Raw genomic sequence first — 20,644 nt, forward strand, 5'->3', positions numbered from 1 at the left:
AATAGCAATGCACATGGGCGAGCCAATCGCATGAGGTATCTATATGCAGCCACCAATCAGTATCTACTGAGCATATTTAGATATGATTTTCAACAAAGGATATCTGATTTTCTTCATTCTTTTGATATCCTTTGTTGAAAAGCATATCTAAATATGCTTAGTAGCCACTGAACATATTTAGATATGCTTTTGAACAAAGGATATCAAAAGAATGAAGAAAATCAGATATCCTTTGTTTAAAATCATATCTAAATATGCTCAGTAGCTAATGAGCATATTTAGATATGCTTTTCAACAAAGGATATCAAAAGAATGAAGAAACTCAGATCTAAATATGCTCATTAGCTACTGAGCATATTTAGATATGATTTTCAACAAAGGATATCTGATTTTCTTAATTCTTTTGATATCCTTTGTTGAAAAGCATATCTGAATATGCTTAGTAGCTACTGAGCGTATTCAGATATGCTTTTCAACAAAGAATATCAAAAGAATGAAGAAAATCAGATTTTCTTTTTTTGAAAAAAAAACTATCTAAATATGCTCAGTAGCTAATAAGCATATTTAGATCTGATTTTCAACAAAGGATATCAAAAGAATGAAGAAAATCAGATCTAAATATGCTCATTAGCTACTGAGCATATTTAGATATGATTTTCAACAAAGGATATCTGCTTTTCTTAATTCTTTTGATATCCTTTGTTGAAAAGCATATCTAAATATGCTCATAGCTACTGAGCATATTTAGATAGCAGGTCCTGAGGCCACACAGTGCAAAAAGACAGTGTTTATTTTTTTGGACATCGACATGCAGTGGGCGATAGTAGTTACTGCACTGCAGCCAGCCTTTACTAATACGCATTCGCAACAACAAGCCAGTCAGAGTATAGTAAGTCTGGCCATATTTAAAGCCACGCAGTCCCACGTTCAGATTCAGAGCGTCTTACTCTTACTATTTTTAGTAACTGTTTTTGTCAGTGCTGGCCTGAGTGCTATACTGTGGTGTTTTTCACACCAATTTATAAGTTATGACATTTATTAAAATAACCTCGTTAAACGAGGTTAATAAATGTCATAACTTATAAATTGGTGTGAAAAACACCACAGTATAGCACACAGGCCAGCACTGACAAAAACAAAAATAGTAAAACGTTCTGAATCTGAAAGAGCCTCTCAGTTCCACTGCCAAATCCAATGATAATTCTGTTGTTCTGTGACGCAGCAAAGTAAAAGTACACAACAACTCCTTCTTCTTACTCCTCCTGTCCTGATTCTGAATGAATACTAAATCTGAACTGATCATTAGTCCTATCCTAATCTAAATCAACAACATCAACAACACTTCGAGGCTCAGGCTCAGTCATATAAGAGAAGTTTTGTATTTATAATAAATATAATATAATTCTTTCATCAAGTTTCACTGACACTCACTGAATTTAATTATCAAAAAAAATATCAAGTAATAGCACCGACAGTCAAGTGCCACCACCTACCTAAAAAAGATGCGCTAATAGATAGATTAGACTTAGTCTTCTCCGGTAACGGTTGCTGTAAATTGAAAGTAGTTCACTCACTGACACCTGTCCACCACGTCTGACTCCGTCTCTGAGTTGAGCTGCTCTGAGCGTGACCGCACGTGACACGCTGACGCGCGCCTCGATTCCATTTCCTTCCCGCCCGGCACTCAGCGACAGCCAGCCCCAGAGAGACTCAGACGACTTGCTGAATTCTGATTGGCTGAGACTCTGAGAGGCGGCCAGGGCTGAGTCCGGAGGCTTTCAGAGTGAAGCCTCCAGTGGGAGCGTATGGGGCGCATTGGAGAGCACTGCATTAGCACCTTTTCTCCTCTTGGTGGCAGTCTCTCAGCGGCCCATACACTTCCCCAGTGAGTCAATACATTCATATTGCGCAATGCAAGGACAACTGGCTGGCCTTGTCTTGCGCAATATGAATGTATTGAATTATGTATTGTATTACGTTTTTTTATATAAGTTTTAATTTACACAAGCACAAGTCATGAATTTGGTGGAGGGGTGGGGGGTCACCTTTTTTTATTAAAAAAAAAAATATGAAAAAAAGATCTATTTTTATTTTTTTTTTTATAAAAAGGCTGTTATTACATACATTGGCCAGGAGAGGCACTGCCTCACCTGCCTCCTGTGACTGCACGTCACTGCCCTCCACCTTAGGGACCGTCTGCCACAAGTCCTGTGTAGCGGCATCTATAGGAAACATCTTTTTAAAAACAGGAGGGGGAGAGAACGGTACACCTGGTCTATCCCATTCCTTAGTAATAATTTCTGAAAACCTCTTAGGGATTGGAAAAACATCAGTATAAACAGGTACTGCATAGTATTTATCCAATTTACACAATTTCTCTGGGACTACAATGGCGTCACAGTCATCCAGAGTTGCTAAAACCTCCCTGAGCAACACGCGGAGGTGTTCAAGTTTAAATTTAAATGTAGACATATCAGAATCAGGTTAAAGTGTCTTCCCTGAATCAGAAAAATCACCCACAGAAAGAAGCTCTCCTGCTTCGGCTTCTGCACATTGTGAGGGTATATCAGACATAGCTACTAAAGCGCTCTGTATTTGTTCTAGCCCCAGAGCTGTCTTGCTTTCCTTGTAACCCTGGCAGTTTGGACAATACCTCTGTAAGGGTATGATTCATAACTGCCGACATGTCTTGTAAGGTATACCCAATGGGCGCGCTAGATGTACTTGGCGTCCCTTGAGCGGGAGTTATAGGTTCTGACACGTGGGGAGAGTTAGACCGCATAACTTCCCCCTTGTCAATTTCCTCTGGTGATAAATCTTTTAAAGCCAGAATATGGTCTTTATAATTTATAGTAAGATCAGTGCATTTGGTACACAAGAGGGGGTTCCACAATGGCTTCTAAGCATAATGAACAAGGAGTTTCCTCTATGTCAGACATGTTTAACAGACTAGTAATGAGACCAGCAAGCTTGGAAAACACTTTAATAAATGTGAAAAAGCAGAATATAAAAAATGGTACTGTGCCTTTAAGGGAAAAAAACAATCACATAAACTGCAAAACAGTGAAAAAAAGCAGTAAACTCTACGAAATTTTTACAGTGTGTATAATAGACTAAAGTAGCATTGCACCCACTTGCAAATGGATGATTAACCCCTCAGGCTCAAAAACAGATCAGAAAAACGATAAAACAGTTATAAACAGTCACAAGCAAACTGCCACAGCTCTACTGTGGCTCCTACCTGCCCTTAAAACGACTTTTGTAGGAACAAAAACCCTTTACAGAGGTCCTATATGTCAGGGGACTCCTTCAGGGAAGCTGGATGTCTCAGACTGCAAAAACTACTGCGCAATTAGAGCGTGAAAATAGGCCCCTCCCACCATGCACTCAAAGTTAGAGGGCCATAAATAACTACTGCTAGGAGAAATCTAACCAGCCATGTGGAAAACTAGGCCCCAAATAAAGATTTATCACCTTCAGTAAAAAACGTTTTTTATATATCATGCAAACGTTTTACATACTAAGTAATATGAGCAATTAACATGAATATTACCCTTTACTGCAAGCATGATCCCAGTGGTTGTTAAATCACTGTAATCAGGCTTACCTTAAATATATCAGGCACTGTCAGCATATTCTAGACCTTATCATCTCTCTAGAAAAAAATATACTGAACATACCTCAGAGCAGGTAATTCTGCAGGCCATTCCCCCAGCTCAAGTTTTCCCATACTCTTCAGTTATGTGTGAGAACAGCAGTGGACCTTAGTTACAAACCACTAAGGTCATCAAAAACCTCAGGCAGAACTCTTCTTCTAATTTCTGCCTGAGGCAAAAACAGTACAACGCCGGTACCGTTTAAAAAAAAAAAAAAATTGAAGATAAACTACACTATCACCAACATATCTCTTGATACTTCCTTTCTTGTCGAGAGCTGCAAGAGAATGACTGGGACTGGCAGTTAGGGGAGGAGCTATATAGACAGCTCTGCTGTGGGTGTCCTCTTGCAGCTTCCTGTTGGGATGGAGAATATCCCACAAGTAATGGATTAACCCATGGAATGGATACACCTTACAAGAGAAATGTAATTTTTTTTAAATTTGTATTTAAATTACACAGTAATAAATCTTATTAAATATGCAGTGCAATTTAAGTACAAACCCCCCTTGAAATTCCTACTTATATGTAAAAAATACAGCGAGGTGCTTCCCATAGAAAGTGTTACAGATCTTTGGAATGGGGAATCCCGCAGCAAAGAGTGAACATTGTATAGTCCTGAATTTTTTTACTGTACTATCTCAAATAGAATGTTTCAAACTGCAGTGCTTTCATTTTTTTAAAATTTGATGCTTGAGAAAAAACTTTTTCTGGTGTGGGTTGTTCCTATCAGTAAATGAGCAGTAGAGTTTAAAGTAAAGTCAAAATTAAACTTTCATGATTTAGATAAAGTATGCAAATTAAAACAACTGTCTGATTTACTTCTAATTTGTTTCATTCTCTTAATAGCCTTTGTGGTTAAAAGCATATGCACTACAGAGAGGTAGCTACGGATGGGTGGTTGCACATATATGCTTCTTGTTGTTGGCTCGTCTGATCTGTTTAGCTAGCTCCCAGTATTGTGTCGCTGTGTGATAATAGAAGTAAATAGTAAAGTTGTTAAAGTGGTATGCTCTATCTGAATCATGAGAAAATGTCCCTTTACCTGCTGCACTTTAAAATTCATGATAGAGAAAATTTTGAGTACCATGTCCCTTTACCTTTTCGTTGTTTCTTGCTTCAAATACGCCTTTTACTTTCAATCTACTATATGCAAGCTCCCCAACACTTCTTATTTGCCCTACTCCCCGGCCCAGTCGCGCTAAGACTGCAAATCTCATTTTACTCTGAAAAAATACAAAGCGTGATTTTCTTTTTGTACTTGCGTGTTAATTCTATATTTTTTATATTTAAAGGGACAGTCTAGGCCATAAACTTTCATGATTCATATAGGGCATGTAATTTTAAACAATTTTCCAATTTACTTTTATCACCAATTTTGCTTTGTTCTCTTGGTATTCTTAGTTGAAAGCTTAACCTAGGAGGTTCATATGCTAATTTCTTAGACCTTGAAGGCCACCTCTTTTCAGAATGCATTTTAACAGGTTTTTTTTCACCACTAGAGGGTGTTAGTTCATGTATTTCCTATAGATAACACTGGGCTCGTGCACGTGAAGTTATCTGGGAGCAGGCACTGATTGGCTAAACTGCAAGTCTGTCAAAAGAACTGAAATAAAGGGGCAGTTTGCAGAGGCTTAGATACAAGATAATCACAGAGGTTAAAAGTATATTAATATAACTGTGTTGGTTATGCAAAACTGGGGAATGGGTAATAAAGGGATTATCTATCTTTTAAAACAATAAAAATTCTGGTGTAGCCTGTCCCTTTAATGTGATCTTTTACTTTGTATTTTAAATGTTATTTTTACTTTGTACTTTCAATAGGATTTATACAGTGTACTTTCATTAAGATATTTTACTTTGTATAATGAAAATACAATTTTTACTTTGTACTTTATTAATGATTTTCAAACGGTCTATTTTAATGAGCACTATAATGTAGTGTTTCGCCTTTACATACAACAATCTAGGAAATTCCTCTTAATCAGATACACAGGTAAAATTTGTCTTTCAGAACCCTGTGAAGAACTTCATAGAACTGATGGATATTTGTAGATAATCTCGTCTATCTGGAGAGGTTTAGAGAATCGGAACATATTATTGCACATTCTGTATACTTAATTTAGTAATATATTGTATGGTACTATGTCCAGTATTAATCCTTTGTATGTTTTTTACTAACTGCACTAGGGGTAAACCTTTTGTGCCAGTTGGGTTGCTTTGGTATTACGTGTTGAAAGTAAAAACTTATCGCTCTAGCACTAACCCAACTCATGCAAAAAGTCAAACTTACAATGTCAATTGGCAAATAACCTACTGCCCCATAGAAGTCAATGGAGCAAAAAAAGTGCAAAAACCCCCCTTACTCGTGCGCTAACCCAAATCGACATAAGACCCCTACTCTAAAAACCCCTAACCGCCACATAACCCACTGGAAAGTCTCCACTACACTATTAACTCCTAAACCGCCCACCACAAAATAACCCACTAACGTCTAAACCCCCTAACCTAACACCACTAAGTTAACACAAAATAGACTAACTTTTACCAAAAAAACCTAGCTACCTTTAAAAAAAATAAGAACTTATCTTACCTTTTAAAATAAAAAAAACTACCATTACTATTAAAATAAAAAAACAACATTACCAACAAAAAAATAGATTACTTTAACAACCCACCTAAACATTACAAACCCCCAAAACCAAACATTACAAATAATAAACACTAACCTTACAAAAAAAAACAAATTTCCAAAAATAAAAAAAAGAGTCATGACTATTCTAATACTCCAAAAGAAAAACCCCCCACCCCAAAATATAAAAAAAACATAAAAAAAAAATACAAAAAGCCCTTAAAAGTGATCAAGCTCTTTTGGTGAACCCCCCCCCCAAAAAACACCTAACATTAACCCCCCCTAAAAAAAAAAAAAAACTATCTAAAAAAAATCTAATCTAAAAAGTGCCCTGAAAAGGGCATTTTTCTAGGCATTTATCTCTTTTGCTGTCCATATAAAAAAAAAAATAATCTAAAAAAAAAGCCACCCAAAAAATAAAAAAAATCCTACCACACCCCAAGATGGTACTCACAGAAGATAATGGTGGCTTTGCTCCCTCTTCATCTCGGCAGTGCTCCATCTTCATCCCTGCCGCGGTCCTTCATACCGGTGGCGGCCCATCTTCTTATCTATATCCTGGTGGCAGTGGTCTTCATCTTGCGAGCTAAGAAGATGGACCGCCGCAGGGATGAAGGAGGACCACTGCATGAATGAAGATGGAGCGCTACCGCCATCATCTTTGGTGAGTACCAGCTTGGGATTTTAGTGGTAGTTGTTTTTTTTTGGGGGGGTATTTTTTTTTATTAGATTACATTTTTTTTTTTAGATATTTTATTTTTATTTTTTGGGGAGTTGGGGGTTAATGTTAGAAGGTGTTTTAAAAACAAAACAAAAAATTATTTCACCAAAAGAGCTTGATCACTTTAGGGCAATGCCCTACAAAAGGCCATTTTAAGGGCTATTTGTAGTTTATTTTTATTTTGGGGTATTAGAATACGCATAACTAATTTTTACTTTTGGTAATTTGTTTGTTATTTTTTGTAAGGTTAGTGTTTGTTATTTTTTGTTAGGTTTGCAACCTTTTAGGTTGCATAAAATGTTTGAGCGGTAAATGTGATTACGCAAATTAATTTGCAGTAATTTTAACAGTGCGCCACTTGTAATATGGATTTCAGTGTAAAGAACACCTTAATCTTGCGATCGTGTTTACACTCCTAGCATTAATGATAGCGCTCCACTTGTAATATGGCCTTAAATGTTTTATTGTGCCATACAGTTCGGTCTTCAAATCTGCATGTGATTATGCAAACAAGACAACATACTTTAAAATTGTAGGGTGTTTTTTCTAACTCATTTTAATGAAATGATGTTCTACTTGTTGGAGAGATATTTGTGTATTTTGTTATATAGCCAATAAAAAAACCTTTTCAGACTTACATGGCTACGTTTTAGAGACAGAGGTTATGTAGAACCTAATTATATGCTTTGTATAATTACTCATGATATCACTAATATTTTGTAAATAATTTTTATAGAAAATACAGTACAAGGTGTGTTTAATTTATGACAAGTACAAATGATATTAAGGTAAGAAAAGAGTAATGTTTTGAATGGCATCTTGTGTGTTTTAATGTACATAGCTGACAGATTAAAGAGATTTTGACAACTCCCAATCAAAGGAGAGAGTAAAGTCATAAAAGGTATTTAGTGAAAATATTACAAAAAGCAATCACAAATGTGTTTTGTCAATTAGAGTATGCAGTCAATATTTAATGTTTAATGCCAATATCAGATATATAGTTTCAAAACACATCAATAGTAGTACAATAAAAACAATAATCTGATTTAAATTGTTTCACTGTTTGTTCCTAGCAGTTTTGTAAAAGAAAATGTCATCATTACTTTATTAATCAAAATTTAATTCCAAATTAAATTAATGTAAAATAACATCATATACAGGTATAGAAGCCTCCTATATTTGGAGCACAATAAAAAAATAAATAGACTATGTGGAATATAGCAGGGTTAAAGGGACATCTCAAGTCAAAATAAACTTTTATGATTCAGATAGAGCATGCAGTTTTAAGACACTTTCCAATTTACTTGCATTATCACAATTTGCACAGTCTTTTTATATTCACACTTTCTGGGAACAAAATCCTACTGAGTGAGCATGTGCATAAGCTTACAGGGTATATGTATACTAGTCTGTTATTGGCCGATGTCTGTCACAAGATACAGGGGGCCGGAAAATGAGAGAACAAATACATTTGACAGAAAATAAATCTACTGCTTATTTAAAATTCAGAGTAGGTGTTAAATGATTGTCTTTTTATTATGCACTTGTTAATTATGCAGTTCCACTGAATTGAGTGATCCTTTAAGTCTGGAGTCTGCACTTCCACTTTTAAAGGGACATGAAACACATTTTTTTTCTTTCATAATTCAGATAGATCATATAATGTTAAGCAACTTTCCAATTTTCTTATACAGATGGCCCTCGTTTTACAACGGTTCAATTTACACCGTTTCAGAATGACAACCTTTTTTTCCAGTCATGTGACTGCTATTGAAAAGCATTGAGAAGCAGTGCATTTATTAAAATCGCCAGTAGATGGAGCTGTCCGCTTGTGTTGCAGCAAAGCCAAGCAAGCTGAAATTATTCAGTTTAACCAGACCTGAGCTATTGAGCAGATTTCAAAGGAACAAGATCTTCCTGTCTATAAATCAGTCCAGATTGGAATGCATAGAAAGAACTGTTTGCAGAAAAATGGAAGTAAAGTCTGTGTTGTGTGATTATTTTATTAGGTTTATAATGCTGTTTAGCATTTAAAGTCTTCATTTCAAAGCTTTAAAAATAATCTATTAGGTGTTACTTATGAAAATTTTGAAAGGGGCCTGGAACCTATCTCCCTCACTTCCCATTGACTTACATTATAAATTGGGTTTCAATTTACAACGGTTTCGATTTACAACCATTCCTTCTGGGCTACCTGTATTAGCAAATGTGCTTCATCCCCTTGGTATCCTTTGCTGAAGTAGCTGCAATGCACTACTGAAAGATAGCTAAACACTTCTAGTCAGTCAATCACAAGAGACAAATGTGCACAATCACTAATCACCAGCTAGCTCCCACTAGTGTAATATATGTACACATTCTTTGCATACTAAAATAAAAAAGAACACTTAAAATTAAAAGTAAATGTAAAAGTGTCTGAAAATAGCATGCTCTATCTGAATTATGCAAGATTAATTTTGGAATGCCCAACATTTTTGTAGTTAAATTACTGGAAAAGGGGAACAATAAATATTATATTACCCTATTTTACTACATATAAATAAACATTTGATATTGCAGTCTCAAAATGTTTCAAGTCCCTTTAAAAAAGTCTGTAAACAAATATATTTTTTGCACCAACAATAATATAACTGACCATGTGTCGCATTTAAATATAAATATAAAATGTTAATCAAATGTTGTTTAAAAAAACAACTTTTATGTTATTCTGTGCAATAATGTAGCTAATGTTTTGAACTGTCTTTAAACAGGATGCATAAATTATGACTGAAGGCAAATTGTTTATTCTAATCTTTTGATTCCTTTTGAATAATGACCCAGGCTATTTCCAGTGGAGATGATTAATTCTAATGTAAGCACTTCAGATGTTTCCATGCTGCATACAAATGACCCTTGGGTTTTGACCTCTAAGGGTGACAGGGTTATTTACACATATTCACGTTGCTAATTGGTACTAGGCAGATTAAGCTGGAATACATTGATTGGGTGCAACAAGGCCATATTATTTATAAGGCTAAACTATTCTTTTAGACAAAGTCAAACTTATATACCACAGAAGTGTTTTTATATTACAAACATTATATTACAACTATAATTTTTGTTTTACTCTGCATTTTATGTGGATTTAATGAAGCACATATTTTACAATAATAAACAACATAAAAATATGTATTGAAAGGTCCTAACTTGCTGTCTCCTCGCAATATAACTTTATATTTGTGTAGCCCCATTTAGTGCTCTTGTATAACTAATGATGCAAGAGCACGGCTTGTCAATCATACCAGACAAATCACTCTCCTCCAATTTATAATTTGTGATTTGCAGGTGCAAACATGCGCTACATGGGCATTTGATGCTTGATAAACAACATGTTAACCCCTTCAAATTAACTTCATATAAGGATATAGCTGGTGATCTAATCAGGAGCACACATACTTGCATATTTGTAGAGCGAGGCACAGGTGATGTTGTGGAATGCAGGGTTTAAATGTATAGTAAAAAAAATAAAGGCTCTAAAAAAAATAGAACATTAAAGTGACAGTGTCAGCTAATTCCCCATTTATAAGTACTCATTTTGCAAGCGAATAAGTAAGTTGTTTTTTTATACAATCTGTTTCTTTTAAGTTTACTTTGATTAAAAATATGTTGAGCACTGTTTCATATACCTTTAAATCTATAAAATTTACAGAACTGAAAACTAAAATACATCTATAAAAAATAATACTGTATAGTAACTAAAATAAAGCACCATTAATAATCACATATGCAAAGAAAGCCAAAATGTTTAGCCTTTTGATTTTTTTACCCTAGTTTTCTTTAACAAATATTTTTTTTCTAAGATCATAAACACTATTATTTTGTAAGATTATTTTACTTTTGAACATTATTACAGTGCAGACATTTCTCTTCAGCTGTGCCAGATACATCCGCAGTTCTGTTTTGTTGTATCTTATTATAGTTAGGACCTTCTGAAAATGAAGGTTTGAAGTCTAACCTTAAGGGCGCAAACTGCTATGTTTTATTTAAAAAAATTCCAACTTTATTAAAGTAACAGTTTTATTATAACAAAACCTTGGGACGGGGTAAAAATAATTGTGTCAACTTCTTGTTATTCCACGGATAACGCGTCGTCATCTTCTTTTTTGACTTGCTTTTCATAGCAATCCTTTCTTCTTCACGTGCAATATATGTCATTTCTGGGAGGGACAGATACCAGGGTACAACAATATGTTTATGAGATATAGCAGATTAATGATACATAAGAATATTGATGTGATAAACATGGAAACACATGAAAATAATATATTCTTAATTGTTTTTTCAGTGTATAAAGCTGACAGGAAAATATCACCTGAGCATCTCTATGTAAAAAAGGAAGATATTTTACCTCACAATCTCCTCAGCTCAGCAGAGTAAGTTCTGTATAAAAAGTTATACTCAGCTGCTCCCAGCTGCAGGTAAAAATTGAAAAAAAATGAAGAAATGAACAGCAGCCAATCAGCATCAACAGTGCTGAGGTCATGAACTCTTACTGTGATCTCATGAGATTTCACTTAACTCTCATGAGATTTCATAGTAAGCTTCCTTTACCTGATTGGTGAAATAATATGAGAGTTCATGAGGCTCATCCTTTCAGTTGTCCCAGGACAGACACACTAAAATGCAGCTTAGAAATCCTTTACAATGGGAGGTGGCTACTGAGGAACTTTTGAGGTAAAATATCTTTCTTTTTTACATAGAGATGTTCAGGAGATATTTTCTAGTCAGCTTTTTACAGCTATGCTGCATCACTTTCTAGTGTTTAAACATTTGGGTATTATGGCTCTTTAATAATACAGTTTGAGGAATAGTATTTGCAATATCTGGCTTCCAGTGATGTGCTTTATATTTTATGTTATTGGATCTTGCTTTCTTTACATTACAGTGACAACTTTCATTTGCACATGGAGATATTTTTTTAATTTCCTATTCTTTAAAGATTCATAATAAATTAAATGTCTTTAACCACCTTGTCAAGGGATTATAGGGACAGTTAAGTCAAAATTAAACTTTCATGATTCAAATAGAGCATACAATTTTATTTTACTTATGTCATCAAATGTGCTTTATTTTCTTAGTAATCCTTTGTTGAAGAGTAGGCTCAGGAGCAGTAATGCTGGGAGCAAGCTGAGCACATCTGGCGAGCCAATGACAAGCGGTATATATGTGCAGCCACCAATCAGCTGTTAGCTCCCAGAAATGCATTGCTGCTCCTGAGCCTACCTAGGTTTGCTTTTTTAACAATGGATACCAAGAAAACAAAGCAAACTTGATAACAGAAGTAAACTGGAAACTTGTTAAAATTTACTGATTACAACTGTAAACCCCATCACAACAGTCAGAGACTCTTGATTATGTCTTTTGCAGTTTTACTAATTATAATATCATAGTCCATCATATGCATATGTTAAATGTTTCTACAAACAGTTTCTCTATGCAAAATATTATCAGTGCACATTCAGTTGACCTTAAACCAGGCACAAAATGAGCTGTGACTGTGGCCCCAAGTTATCAAAGTCTGGCAGGCCTGATCCGACAGTGCGGATCAGGTCCGCCAGACTTCGCTTAATACGGCGAGCAATATGCTCGCCGTATTCAGCATTGCACCAGCAGCTCACAAGAGCTGCTGGTGCAACGCCACCCCCTACAGACTCGCGGCCAATAGGGCGCCAGCAGGGGGGTGTCAATCAACCCGATCGTACTCGATCGGGTTGATTTCTGGCGATGTCTGTCCGCCTGCTCAGAGCCGGCCTGCTTCATAACTGCTGTTTCTGGTGAGCCTGCACGGGGCATCAAGCTCCATTCCAGTCCCTGCGAATTGCGAGATGTCTCCTATTAAAAGTAATGAAGCTCGCTGGATAGGGAAACTTCGCTCCTTAAAAATTAAAATCCTGCAGCCAATATAACTCACATTACGCTGCTTTCTGCTTATAGCATCTTACATTCGCCTATATTTTAGTATGCATTTGTTTTTCTATTGGTGTTATAAGTGTTCGTATTGTTTTGACAAAAGCTCGCCACCTTTTAGTTGGCGAGAAAAAACTGATATCTGCAGTGTGAAAATCTTTATAGAATTACGCTGGGATTAGTGAGACATATTCATATATACGCCCATGGAACGCCCATGTTCAGCCCATTTTACGAAAAAACAACAATTACGCTTTGCATTTTGTATTTATAAATTCAAATTTCGGTGTGATTTTTGCACATCCAGTGTACTACAATTACGATTTACTCTGTGAATATTTAATTTGATTTATTCCTGTGTAAATTACATACTAATTTTACATTTTGTTAACATACAATTTTTGGTGAAGAATTTTGTTACGATTTTTGACGCACCTTAACAATACAATTTTCCCTGCTTATTTGTGTGTGAATGGTTCAAATATTTGTTTTGTATAATGTTTAAAATATGAATTTTGTTGTGCACATTTCATATGAAAATGCAGTATACGCCCCTTAGCGAGACACCCTGTTTTCAGGGTAAAAAATGGCTTTAGATCATTCCACCAGGGAAATAGAAGGACTGGCGAGCATTCATTAATAATCTCGCCAGCCCAGAAAGCTTTTAATCATCGAGCCCTTAGTGTCTATAAAAAAAATGGGGCTGCCATCTTGTAACTTTGTAATATTCCACACACCCATTGGCTGCACACTCCAGCAACCTATTTATAACCGTCTCTAATTGGCCACAGCAAAGAAAGTAACCTGTGTCCATTTCTAACAGGAACTAAAAAGCTCATAATTTCTGAATGGAATTACAGGAAAAGGGGACAAACTAAATACCTTGTCAATCAGTAAGTTGGATCTGGTACCCCAAACTATACATTAACCAGTATAAATGTGACTTTTATAAGTAGTAAAATAAAAGTACCATTTCAACATCACAGTACCTTACAAATTTGATATAACAATTTAATTCATAACATTTTAAAATCAAAGTAGAATAAATATCAATAGAGCCCAAATTTTGATATTTTAACTTCAAAGAAATGCAGTCATAGGGGAGTTCTACTGAGCATTCCATGTTAAATGGTGTTTTTTTTTTCTTTTCAAAAAGCTTATAATTCTGAAACTGCTGAAGGATTTTGGATTAAAATTAGGATTTTTTCCAGGGAATAGTAGTTTCTACATATTCTGATGAAAACTGGGCCTGTACTTTTTGAATTATTTAGATGTGAAAAAAACAGAATTTATGCTTACCTGATAAATTTCTTTCTCTTGTGATGTATCGAGTCCACAGATTCATCCATATTTATGGGATATTCTCCTTCCCAACAGGAAGTGGCAGAGAGAGCACCCACAGCAGAGCTGTCCATATAGCTCCTCCCTTAGCTCCACCCCCCAGTCATTCGACCGAAGGCTAGGAAGAAAAAGGAGAAACTATAGGGTGCAGTGGTGACTGAAGTTTTTTAAATAAAAATATACTACCTGTCTTAAATAGACAGGGCGGGCCGTGGACTCGATACATCACAAGAGAAAGAAATGTATCAGGTAAGCATAAATTCTGTTTTCTCGTGTAAGATGTATCGAGTCCACGGATTCATCCATACTTATGGGATACCAATACCAAAGCTTTAGGACACGGATGAAGGGAGGGACAAGACAGGTACCTTAAACGGAAGGCACCACTGCTTGTAGAACCTTTCTCCCAAAAATAGCCTCCGAAGAAGCAAAAGTATCAAATTTGTAAAATTTGGAAAAAGTATGAAGCGAAGACCAAGTCGCCACCTTACAAATCTGTTCAACAGAAGCCTCATTTTTAAAAACCCATGTGGAAGCCACTGCTCTAGTAGAATGAGCAGTAATTCTTTCAGGAGGCTGCTGGCCAGCAGTCTCATAAGCCAAATGGATGAAGCTTTTCAGCCAAAAGGAAAGAGAGGTAGCCGTAGCCTTTTGACCTCTCCGTTTACCAGAATAAACAACAAACAATGAAGATGTTTGACGGAAATCTTTAGTTGCTTGTAAGTAGAACTTTAAAGCACGAACCACATCAAGATTGTGCAACAGACGTTCCTTCTTTGATGAAGGATTAGGACACAGAGAAGGAACAACAATCTCCTGATTGATATTCCTATTAGAAACAATCTTAGGAAGAAACCCAGGTTTGGTACGCAAAACCACCTTATCTGCATGAAAAACTAGGTAAGGTGAGTCATACTGTAAAGCAGATAACTCAGAAACTCTTCGAGCCGAAGAGATAGCTACTAAAAACAAAACTTTCCAAGATAGAAGCTTAATATCTATGGAATGCATAGGTTCAAACGGAACCCCTTGAAGAACATTAAGAACCAAATTTAGGCTCCATGGTGGAGCAACAGGTTTAAATACAGGCTTGATCCTGACCAAGGCCTGACTAAACGCTTGAACGTCTGGGACATCTGCCAGACGTTTGTGTAAAAGAATAGACAAAGCAGATATTTGTCCTTTTAAGGAACTAACTGATAATCCCTTCTCCAATCCTTCTTGGAGAAAGGACAAAATTCTAGGAATCCTAATCTTACTCCATGAGTAACCCTTGGATTCACACCAACAAAGATATCTGCGCAAAATCTTATGATAGATTATCCTGGTGACAGGCTTTCTAGCCTGAATCAGGGTATCAATGACCGACTCAGAGAAACCACGCTTTGATAGAATCAGGCGTTCAATCTCCAAGCAGTCAGATGCAGAGAAGTTAGATTTGGATGCTTGAATGGACCTTGGATTAGAAGGTTCTGCCTCATTGGCAGAGTCCACGGTGGAACAGATGACATGTCCACCAGGTCTGCATACCAAGTCCTGCGTGGCCATGCAGGCGCTATCAGAATCACCAAAGCTCTCTCCTGCTTGATTCTGGCAACCAGACGTGGGAGGAGAGGAAACAGTGGAAATACATAAGCCAGATTGAAGGACCAGGGCACTGCTAGAGCATCTATAGTCCCGGGACCTGGACCCCTAACAAGGAAGTTTGGCGTTCTGTCGGGACGCCATCAGGTCCAATTCTGGTGTGCCCCATAGCTGAGTCAGCTGGGCAAATACCTCCGGATTGAGCTCCCACTCCCCCGGATGAAAAGTCTGACGACTTAGAAAATCCGCCTCCCAGTTCTCTACCCATGGGATATGGATTGCTGAGAGATGGCAAGAGTGATCCTCCGCCCATCGGATTATTTTGGTTACCTCCATCATCGCTAAAGAACTCAGTGTTCCTCCTTGATGATTGATATAGGCTACAGTCGTGATGTTGTCTGACTGAAATCTGATGAATTTGGCCGCAGCTAGCTGAGGCCATGCCTGAAGCACATTGAATATCGCTCTCAGTTCTGGAATGTTTATCGGGAGGAGAGATTCCTCCCAAGACCATAAGCCCTGTGCTTTCAGGGATTTCCAGACTGCACCCCAGCCTAGCAGGCTGGCATCTGTCGTTACTATGAGCCACTCTGGCCTGCGGAAACACATTCCCTGAGACAGGTGGTCCTGAGACAACCACCAGAGAAGAGAATCTCTGGTCTCTTGGTCCAGATGCAGTTGAGGAGATAAATCTGCATAATCCCCATTCCACTGTTTGAGCATGCATAGTTGCAGTGGTCTGAGATGTAGGCGGGCATAAGGAACTATGTCCATTGCCGCTACCATGAGTCCGATTACCTCCATACACTGAGACACTGATGGCCGAGGAATGGAATGAAGAGCTCGGTAAGTGATTAAAAGTTTTGATTTTCTGACCTCCATCAGAAATATTTTCATTTCTACCGAGTCTATCAGAGTCCCTAGGAAGGAAACTCTTGTGAGAGGGACGAGAGCACTCTTTTTTATGTTCACCTTTCATCCGTGAGATCTCAGAAAAGCCAACACGATGTCCATGTGAGACTTGGCTAGCTGGAAAGTCGACGCCTGAATTAAGATGTCGTCTAGATAAGGCGCCACTGCTATACCCCGTGGTCTTAGAACCGCCAAAAGGGACCCTAGCACCTTTGTGAATATTCTGGGAGCCGTGGCCAACCCGAAAGGAAGGGCCACAAACTGGTAATGCCTGTCCAGAAAAGCGAATCTGAGGAATTGATGATGATCTCTGTGAATAGGGATGTGTAGATACGCATCCTTTAAATCCACGGTAGTCATATATTGACCCTCCAGGATCAGAGGAAGAATAGTCTGAATAGTCTCCATCTTGAAAGATGGTACTCTGAGGAATTTGTTTAGAATTTTGAGATCCAAGATCGGTCTGAAAGTTCCCTCTTTTTTGGGAACCACAAACAGGTTGAAGTAAAAACCTAGCCCTTGTTCCGCTCTTGGAACTGAGCGGATCACTCCCATGGTATGTAGGTCTTCTACACAGCGTAAGACTTTGTCTGGTTTGCAGACAATTGAGAAATGTGAAATCTCCCCCTTGGGGGGGAGTCTTTGAAGTCCAGAAGATATCCTTGGGACACAATTTCTAAAGCCCAGGAATCGTGAACATCTCTTGCCCAAGCCTGAGCGAAGAGAGCGAGTCTGCCCCCTACTAGATCCGGTCCCGGATCGGGGGCTACCCCTTCATGCTGTCTTAGAGGCAGCAGCAGGCTTCTTGGCCTGTTTACCTTTGTTCCAAGCCTGGTTAGGTCTCCAGACTGACTTGGATTGGACAGAATTCCCCTCTTGCTTTGCTGCAGGGGAAGCTGAAGCGGGACCTTTGAAGTTCTGAAAGGAACGAAAATTATTTTGTTTGGTCCTCATCTTATTTGTTTTATCCTGAGGGAGGACATGGCCTTTCCCTCCAGTGATGTCTGAAATAATTTATTTCAGTGTAGGCCCGAATAGGGTCTTTCCTTTGAAAGGGATGTTCAACAACTTAGATTTTGATGACACATCAGCAGACCGGACTTAAGCCATAACGCCCTGCGTGCTAAAATGGATAAACCTGAATTCTTTGCCACTAATTTAGCCATTTGGAAAGCGGCATCTGTAATGAAAGAATTAGCCAACTTAAGGGCCTTAATTCTATCCATAATATCCTCTAATGGAGTCTCCACCTGGAGAGCCTCTTCTAGAGCCTCAAACCAGAAAGCAGCTGCAGTAGTTACAGGAACAATGCATGCAATAGGTTGGAGAAGAAAACCTTGATGAACAAAAATTTTCTTTAGGAGACCCTCTAATTTTTTATCCATAGGATCTTTGAAAGCACAACTGTCTTCAATAGGTATAGTTGTACGCTTAGCAAGAGTAGAAATAGCTCCCTCCACCTTAGGAACAGTCTGCCACGAGTCCTGTATGGTGTCAGATATGGGAAACATTTTCTTAAAAACAGGAGGGGAGCGAACGGAATACCTGGTCTATCCCACTTCTTAGTAACAATAGTCACAATCCTCTTAGGGACTGGAAAAACATCAGTGTAAACAGGAACCTCTAAGTATCTGTCCATTTTACACAATTTCTCTGGGACCACTATAGGGTCACAATCATCTAGAGTAGCTAATACTTCCTTGAGCAATAAGCAGAGGTATTCAAGCTTAAATTTAAAGGCCGTCATATCAGAATCTGTCTGAGGGAGCGTCTTTCCTGAATCAGAAATCTCTCCCTCAGATAACAAATCCCTTACCCCTACTTCAGAACATTGTGAGGGTATATCGGATACGGCTACTAAAGCGTCAGATGGCTCAGCATTTGTTCTTAACCCAGAGCTGTCACACTTTCCTTGTAAACCAGGCAGTTTAGAGAAAACCTCTGTGAGGGTTTTATTCATAACTGTGGCCATGTCTTGTAAAGTAAATTAATTAGACGCACTAGAGGTACTTTGCGTCACTTGTGTGGGCGTTACTGGTTGTGACACTTGGGGAGAGCTAGATGCTAAACCCTCATTTCCTTCTAACTGAGAATCATCTATTGCAATATTTTTAAGTGCTAAAATATGCTCTTTATAATTTATAGACATATTAGTGCAAGTGGGACACATTCTAAGAGGGGGTTTCACAATGGCTTCTAAACACATAGATCAAGGATTTTCCTTGGTGTCAGACATGTTAAACAAAAACGGTACTGTGCCTTTAAGAGAAAAAAAGCTGCACAAACTCTGCAAAACAGTGTAAAAAAGCAGTAAACAAAACAAATTTTTTACAGTAGCATCATAAAGCCTTAGTAACTATGCACCACTATGCAAATAAACAATTAACCCCTTAATGTAAAAACCGGATTGAAAAAACTTCAAAACTGGTAAAATAATGTTCAGCACCTTGCCACAGCTCTGCTGTGGCGCCTACCTGCCCTTTAGGAACAATTTGTGGGGGAAAAAACCTCTTTACAGCCCTCAAATACAGCAGGAATCTCTGGAGAAGTAGCTGGATGCTTCTGAGGTAAATAAACTGTGCAACTGAAAATAGGCCCCTCCCACCTCACTCGATGTTATGGGGCCTAAAAAACACCACAGAGTGTTTCTTAAACTAGCCATGTGGGTTAATAACCCTTAAACAAGCCACAAAGACCCCTTAAAGTCCCTCAAAAAACGTTTTATTTGTAATTAAACCAAAACGTTTTTTACTATTAGTGTCACCAGTAACTGTGAGCCCTTTATGCAAGCTTGGATTCCTCTTTTACTGAATACAGCTTACGTTTCCCTCATGGGGATATTGCCAGCCTTTTCTAGAAATAACACAGACTGTCTAGAAAAAAATAGACTGAACATACCTTAATGAAGTTTAGCCTGCAAACTGTTCCCCTAACTGAAGTTTTCCTGTACTCTTCAGCCCTTGTGAGAACAGCAGTGGATCTTAGTTACAAAATGCTAAGATCATCATCCTCCTTGCAGAAATCTTCATCCCTTTTCTGCCAGAGAGTAAATAGTACACCCTGGTACCATTTAAAATAACAAACTTTTGCTTGAGAAAATAAAAACTAACATTTTTGTCACCACACTCCCTTTGCCCTTCCTAGCAGTTAAGCAGGCAGAGAGAATGACTGGGGGGTGGGGCTAAGGGAGGAGCTATATGGACAGCTCTGCTGTGGGTGCTCTCTCTGCCACTTCCTGTTGGGAAGGAGAATATCCTATAAGTATGGATGAATCCGTGGACTCAATACATCTTACAAGAGAAAAATAATTTTGTGAGCATGGACATTTACTGTTTTCAGTAACAGATCCACATGTGAAAACCCTACAATATTTCTAAAATGTACTCAATATGGGAAAAATCAGGGGAATTCTTGATTTTGTTTCTTTCTAAATGAAAATTTGAAACTGATAAAGGAAACGTGTGCTTTTCCCATGCTCCCTAAAGAGGCCAAAAAGCAAAACCTGGGTTTTAAAAAAATATTGCAAATTGCTCACACCAGCTTATTGATTTGTTGCATTTGCAGGTTACATAACTGCTTTTTGGCCTCTCTAGGGAGCATGGGCAAGCACAATTTTTACACAAAATATACATTTAAAGAAACATTAAACACTAATTACATTTTATAAGCATAGTGTTAAGGTTATTCCCAACCTCCCCCTAGTCATGGGTGCTGACATGTTTGCATGTGAGCAGCAGATCCCCTTAAAATACCTGCAGTGAAACATAGCTTCCAAAATGGAGGCAACCATAATTAGAGAGGGGTGCTTAATATGATTTAGTGATTATTGTTCCTTTAATGTCTTTTTAAACT

General features: G+C 37.6%; 1 protein-coding gene across 2 annotated transcripts in view; it reads right to left on the bottom strand.

Annotated features, from left to right (window-relative positions):
• ACP3 (acid phosphatase 3) overlaps positions 1-20,644 on the bottom strand; it is a 156,007-nt gene that overhangs the window by 15,109 nt on the left and 120,254 nt on the right. Inside the window, exon 11 of one of the 2 annotated variants that reach the window (XM_053714293.1) lies at positions 7,951-11,205. The exons of the other annotated variant lie outside the window; for it this stretch is intronic. Within the exon in view, the coding sequence (XP_053570268.1) occupies positions 11,069-11,205 (137 nt within the window). The 3' untranslated portion in view covers positions 7,951-11,068. Of the gene's footprint in view, positions 1-7,950; positions 11,206-20,644 lie in introns of those variants that run through there. 2 annotated transcript variants of the gene reach the window in all.

This window comes from Bombina bombina, chromosome 5 (genome assembly GCF_027579735.1).
Source record: "Bombina bombina isolate aBomBom1 chromosome 5, aBomBom1.pri, whole genome shotgun sequence".
NCBI lineage: Eukaryota > Metazoa > Chordata > Amphibia > Anura > Bombinatoridae > Bombina > Bombina bombina.